Source organism: Chrysochloris asiatica, unplaced genomic scaffold (assembly GCF_000296735.1).
Source record: "Chrysochloris asiatica unplaced genomic scaffold, ChrAsi1.0 scaffold00011, whole genome shotgun sequence".
NCBI lineage: Eukaryota > Metazoa > Chordata > Mammalia > Afrosoricida > Chrysochloridae > Chrysochloris > Chrysochloris asiatica.
The window spans coordinates 37,639,729-37,646,883 of record NW_006408529.1 but is presented as its reverse complement, the minus strand read 5'-3'; the positions used below and the strand labels follow the sequence as shown (position 1 = coordinate 37,646,883).

Here is a 7,155-nt window from a genome sequence, read left to right as displayed (position 1 = left end):
GAACAGCTGATAGTTTCAAACTGCTGACCTTGCGGTTCACAGCCCGATTCATAACCACTACACTACCAGAGCTCCTTGAGGACATTATGCTGAGTGAAATTAGTCAGTCACAAAAAGAGAAATACTGCATAAGACCATTATTTTAAAAGCTTAAGAAAAAATACCCACATTAAAAGGAAAAAAAAAAGGAGGGAAGGTAAGGTAGAGCACAGGGTAGAGGATAGACAAATTGTTTGGTGTTGGTGGGTAGCCAATACACATGAAGTGGGAGGAGAATGGAAGAACAAGGCAGATAGAGAGGTTTGCAGGAGCTAAATGGGACAGAGATAAATAGTGATTGATGTATGATCAACCTTGGAACAACAGGGCTCTGTGACACAAGGATTGAGGTATAGTCTGAATGGGTAAAAGAGGGGAAATAATGATAAGATGTTTAACTGTGTTATGAATCTTAGTTTCCCTTACCTACTATTGTAAAACAGACACATGAGGAGGAGGAAAGGAATAGTCAGAAACATGATTATAGAAAGCTTGTAAGTCTGTCTTCAGCCTATAACTGATTGGAATACCTAAAAGCGGTGCTAGAACTTGCCCAGTGAAAGAGGCTTCATGTGGAGCCTTTTGCAGTGTGTAAGAACTTAGGTAGAATCCTGATCCGCATCTAGAATCTTCTGAGGTGGGAAATTTCCACTTGAAAAAACTAGCAGACCAACCTTGAGCAGCTAGAACAGAAGACACTTCCTGAAAGAAAGACCAGCAGGAAAAACCAAAAACAAAAAGGGCAGTCTGAATGACTACTACAAGAACAAGCAAGTTGTCCACAGGTGAGTGAGTCATCAAGGCAAGTAATCAAGTCCACTCATGGCAAATCCGCCTCCAAGACTGAAACTCAAAGGAAATACAGGAGCAGGCATGTAATCTTGCTGGAGATCATGTTGGTCTACAACACCAGAGATGGATGCAGAGATGATGAGAGAAAGTAGGGGAAAAGCAGCAATGAAGATGTGGGCTGAGTCTGACTACATTCAATAGACTCCTCTCAACCTGAAGTATGGTGAGACCTGGTTGGCCAGCAGTATGGTGAGACCTGGGGACTCCTGAGCCCATGGATAAGGACCTTGCCACAGACAGCTAGAGCGGATAATGAAGTGTCCAACTTATATGAAGTGAGAGAAGATGCACATGAACACGCATACTTGCAGATAACCCATTTGATCTAGCTTCAATGACTGGATGATCAGAACTCAACTAGCAGAAGAAAGAAAAGGGGGGAAAAAATTGGGGGGAGATAAAGAAAACAAGTATAATGCACTACAATTTGATGAATTTGACCTATACTTATGGATGTAGTAGCTTAAAATACCAACCAAGAGGGAAGGAATCTTCAAAGCAAAGATCATTCCCATACCCTCTGTACACATGGTTGATAGGGATAGGCAACTTAGACATTGGCTACCTAAAATGGGGGGGCTATAAAAGGACGAAGTGTCTGGCTTACAAGTTTTCAAGAGGGAAAGTTTCGCTTCAGAGGCTGCAGGGAAAGGTAGAATCTCCACTAAGTGGTTTTCAGCCTGTCTAGACAGAGATGGTGAAAGGAGATGGGAATAAAACTCTTATGGTACAATAGTGAGCAACTGTTATCATGACTGATTACGACTGTTGAAACTGTAAAGGTAGACATTTTGTAGCAAATAGACAGAAGTGGTTGATCTTGCAGTCCAGGAGAGGAGGATCCTGGTACCATAAAGGAAGAAGAGCAGGAACGTAGTATGGGACCATATTCAAAGAAGCAGCAACACCAGAGATGGATGCAGAGATGATGACATGGAGAGATGGAGCAGCTGGGGACTCTAACTCATGGAGGGAAAAGGGCTGTGTGCTGGCAGCCCAGCGGCAGGCTTGCAGGGTATGCCCTTTGGGTGTTTGAATGATTGCATATTCCTGAGTGTTTTGGTGCACATCCAAAAAATGAGAGAGAAATAGAAGCAATAGCTGTTGATTGATGATGAATGGAGGGGACTGTAATCATTGCAATGATTACTATAGGATGAGTGTAAAGCTAATGTTCTCCCATGTAAACTATCACATAAATCACAATAAAAAATTAATAGTTTTTTTTTTTTTTAAAAAAAAGAAACAAGCTTGTTTTCCCAGTGCACTAGGCTAATTTGTTGTTGTTAACTGCAGTTGAATCAGTTCCGACTCATAGAAATCCTGTATAGGGTTTCAAAGGAATGGCTGGTGAGTTTGAACCACCGACTGGGTTGATAGGAATGAGCAATCTAGACAATGGCTATTGAAAATGGGGGCTACAAAGGCACAAAGTGCTGGCTTATAAGCTTTCATGAGTGTGTTTAGTTTCAGCATGAGGGTGGTAAGATAGAATACCTACTGAATTGTTTTCCTCTTTTCCAGATGGATCTGATGAAAGGGGATGGGAAATGATGTTGACAGGATTTTATGATTCAACTGTGAGTAATTTGCAGGATTAATTGAGATTGTCACAACTGTAATTGTAGACAATGTTTTAACTAAAAGTGGGGAGTAATTCACTTTCATTTCCGGAACAGATGATCCCAAAACAATGAAGAAAGCAGAATATGAGTAGAGAGTATGATCCTACCTATAAAAACCCTGACAGCAGAGATGGCAGAGGTGACAGCATGGAGAGAGATAGCAGCTGTGGGCACTAGGTTCATGTGTCTGAGGGCAGGAGCCTGGCTTGCAGAACATGTCCTTAGGACATTTAAAGGAATATGTCTTTTTGGTTTTATACATGTACATCAAATATTTTTTCTTTGTTAATTTATTAAATGTAAGATGTAAAAGGGGTGGCACAGGCAGGAAGCTGGATAACTGTTGTGATAATTAATATGAACCAAAGCATATAATTTCTTCAATGTAAAGTCAATGATCTTGTCTGTTAATCTTCATTCAATTCACAATAGAAACTTAAAAATTTTTTTTAAATATACAAAAAGAAAAGAACATGGAAGGAATACAAAGAGTCACTATAGCAAAAAGAATTGATGATGTTCAATCATTTCAAGGGGTAGAATATGATCAAGAACCTATGGTACTAAAAGAAGTTCAAGGTGTATTGAAGGCAATGGCAAAAAGCAAGGCTCCAGGAATTGACAGGACACAAATTGATATCTTTCAACAAACTGATACAGTATTGGAGGCACTCACTTATCTAGGGCAAGAAATCTGGAAGACAGCTGCCTGGCCAGCCAACTGGAAGAATCCATATTTGTGCATATTCCAAAGAGAGGTAACCCAACAAAATGCAAAATCATCAAACAGTATCAGTTTGTCTTGGAAGGGCTCTTGGAAGGGAGTTTGTCCTGAAGGGCTATGATGGCTCCCAGGAGAATAGCTTGTTTGTTGTTGTAATAGACAAGCAGTCTGCAATTTTTTTTCCCCCTGCTGGTCTTTCTTTCAAGAAACATCTTCTGTTCCTCTAGCTGCTCGGGGTTGGTCTACATATCCTTTCAAACGGGAATGTCCCAACTCAGAAAGTTCTGGATGGGGCTCAGGATTCCACGTAAGACCCCATACTCTACAAAGGCTTGACAAGAAGCCTATTTCGCTGGGCAAATTCTAGAACCCCGTTTAGGTATTCCAGTCAGTTATATGCTGAAGACGGGCTTACAAACTTTCTGTAATCCTATTTCCTGATATTCTTTTCCATCCCACTTAAATGTCTATTTTACAATAGTAGGCAAGGGAAATCAATATCCACAAGATAATAAAGTACCTTAACATTATTTCCTCTCTTTTACCTATTCAGATTATGTCTCAATCCCTGTATCACAGAGCCTTATTGTTCTAAGGGTTAGTATATATCACTATTCACCTCTGTCCCATTTAGCCCATGCAAACCTACCTAACTAATATTACATTTTGTCAGAAGCATAATTCTTTCAACTTCAACTAACTGCTTCATATTTCTACGAAGTATTTTTGGAGCTCTAGTAGCATAGTGGTTACGAATCAGGCTGTGAACTGCAAGGTCAGCAGTTCAAAACTACCAGCTGTTCTGCGGGAGAAAGATGAGGCTTTCTGCTCCCGTAAAGGTTTGCAGCCTTGGAAACCCTGTACAGGGTCACTATGAGTCGGCAACTCCACAGCACATAACCACCACCACCACAACCACTGTTCAAGAATGTTCCCACCTGTAGAGACTTAGCAGGGAGGTATTCAGCAATTAAGGTCAGAAAAAAGTCATATCCAAAAAAAAGTTAGTTATGCAGCACCTATAATCCAAGTTTATTATACATATAGAACATTTTACTCAGTTATCTCAAGCAATAATAATGCTTTAGCTATAAAATGCTCTTCATAATTTTAAATCCTTTTTGTTCTAACAACTGATTAATTCAGTAGAATTCTTACTCAGATGAGAACCACAAAAATGAAGCTACTAAGTATAAAGCTTGTTTTTATTTATAGATTTCAATTGAACAAACTGTAAATGTAATAAAAGATGCCTATGAACAGAAAGAAAGCATAAGTTTTTAATGTTACTTTCTTTGATGTGCATTTGTAAATTTTATTTTCTTTTGACAAGAATATATACCTGCAGTTTATACCATGTATGTCATAAAAAATCCTAAAAAGCAAAGGAAAATATCTTAAACCTCTGATGTACTAGTTCACTTCTCATTTATACAGCAGTCTATGTGTGTATGTGTGTATGTTGGTGTATAGTCAAGCAAATTTATATGCATGTAACTTAATGAACATCAATACTTCATATATAGTAAAATGCAATAAAAACAGATAGAATTGACATAAACAGATCATATTTAACCTCTGGGGATTTTCCAATTTTCTGAATGTGTCAGGAAGATGCTTAGCCAGATCCATCATCTCTTCAGAGATTGAAATCAAGTGTTTTTTCACATCACTAGGTAGTGTTTTCTCCTCTAGGGAGGAAAAAAATCAATATTAATTTTCAAACCAAAAAGCTGAGATATTTATTTAGCAATTTCATTAAACAACATTATAGCTCAGATTTTCATATACTTTTCTTTACATAAATTTCAACAGAAAAATTTTCCTTAACCTATGACAAAATCACTTAACTTCTCTTCCAAAACTTGACTAAAATTTTAGGATATATTGCAAATGATCTTCATTCATATATATAACAACTTTGGGCTATCAACATAGCAGAAGGAGAAGGTGAAACCATCTTTGCCATTTCATATTCATAAATCAATAACAGCATCTGGGGCTACCACTTAATAAACACAGTTTGGTAAAATATCTTACTCATAGTATTTCCTCAGTTTCCTTACTTATACCAGTCATCACCAAAATAAATTGTAAGCTTCTCTAATCAGTTATCTTCTCAACTCTCAATTCCATTTTATCTAGTCCATCATTCTCCATCAACACTTCAAGGCCTCCCCTCCTTTTCCAAACCCCTTCCCTGCTTGAAATTTATTACATTTCATTAGCACTTCTCTCATCTCTCAGTAACCCCTGGCTCCTCTGAAGCAAAGGACTATACCGCACTGCTAAATTTATCTCATAATCTCAGAATCACATACCCTTACTCACTGAAGATTTTAGCACATGGTTCACTCACTGTCTTTCCCTCCATCACTACTCCTGTGATCATTCCTGTAATTAACAATATCCACACAAATGATCCATCCAAAAACATCTTTCAGTTCCTTGGTCTCTCCATCTCAACAAATCTTTTCCTCAGTTCACCTTAGTCACTCATCCCCATGATTATCTCCTTGACATTGCCATTAACAATAAAGTAACCACCTCCAAACATCAATTATAAACATTCTCCAAATCCACTGACCGTACCAATTTTTCATTACCCATTCACCTTCTCAATCACACTTCCCATCATGTGTTACTTTCTTTCCTTACCCACACTATAGTAACCATTCCCTTCTATATATAAGGAGGCTTCAAAAAGTTCATGAAGAAATTGATTGAAAGATAATGGTATTTTTTCACAAACTATTTGTACCCCTCTTGGACTCTCAAATCCTTTGCTCTTCCTTCCCTCCATGGAACTTACCTACCAAAACCAATATCCTTATTAATAGCCAGCTCTTTTACCTAGTTGGTATCTATACCCAAGCAACCGAATATAGTTGAAAATAAAAAAATAATCATCTCACTTTAAAATCATGATACAGGTCTCAAATGAATCCTCAGTAATTATTGTTAATTTTCCACTTTCTCACTCTCAAGATTATTATTTCACAACTTTTCCTTTGTCCTGAAGCCTCCTTTCTCTTGGACACTTCAACACTTGTTTGTCCCTCCTTTTTTTAAAAAAAAATTGGGGGGTGGGGGTTGAGGGTGGGCAGGAAATAACTTCACCTCTTATTTCATTAATTGTAAGAAAACCAAGAGAGCTATCTCAACTTGTCACCCAAAATCTACTTATTAGTCCGTATTCATCTATTCTGTATCCCCTCATTACAAAGGATAAACTGTCCCTACACTTACCTAAGACCTACCCATTATATTTGTATATTGGATCCCAATCACTGTCTCCTATCCAAGGACTTACTCCTGCAATTATCTTTATTCTCTCCTACATTAAAAAAATGTCCTTTTTGTATTGGTTCAATCCCACGAACACATTATTGCTGTTGTTAAGTGCCAGAACATCGGTTTAGACTCAGGGTGACCCTTGTGGTCAGCAGTCCAGAGCCACCACGCTCTAGAAAGCTGATAAACAATGCCACAAGGTGGAGATAATAAGTGTAGCGTTCTGCCACAGATAATACACCTAAAACTCTAACCTTAGGTCATATGGATCTTACCAATGTCAACACTACTCAGATACTCAACAAGCTATAGTAATATTAAATACTTTGCAAATAAGTACATACTGTCTTTTTGAAGATAAAACTCACAAAAGATAATTCACATATCTTTTATTTAACATAATAACTTACCGTTATTGAAAGCAAACGTTTGCACAGCATTCCCCAAACTTTCTAATTTTTGAAAAATGATGAGACCAGCCTATACAGCAGAAAAATAAAAAGAGACTGCTAAAGACAACAAATATAAAACTCTCTGCTACATCTTCAGAAAATAAAAAAGAGTGATTCCCAAAGTATCCAAAAAGCTGAATCCAACCTACTGCATTATACAAATATTATA

General features: G+C 37.7%; 1 protein-coding gene across 1 annotated transcript in view; it reads right to left on the bottom strand.

Moving 5' to 3' along the window:
* WRN (Werner syndrome, RecQ helicase-like) overlaps positions 1–7,155 on the bottom strand; it is a 181,766-nt gene that overhangs the window by 142,175 nt on the left and 32,436 nt on the right. Inside the window, exons 6-7 of the mRNA XM_006834526.1 lie at positions 6,945–7,014; positions 4,817–4,931 (exon numbers count right to left, since the gene is read on the bottom strand). Coding sequence (XP_006834589.1) covers positions 4,817–4,931; positions 6,945–7,014 — 185 coding nt within the window. The remainder of the gene's footprint in view (positions 1–4,816; positions 4,932–6,944; positions 7,015–7,155) is intronic.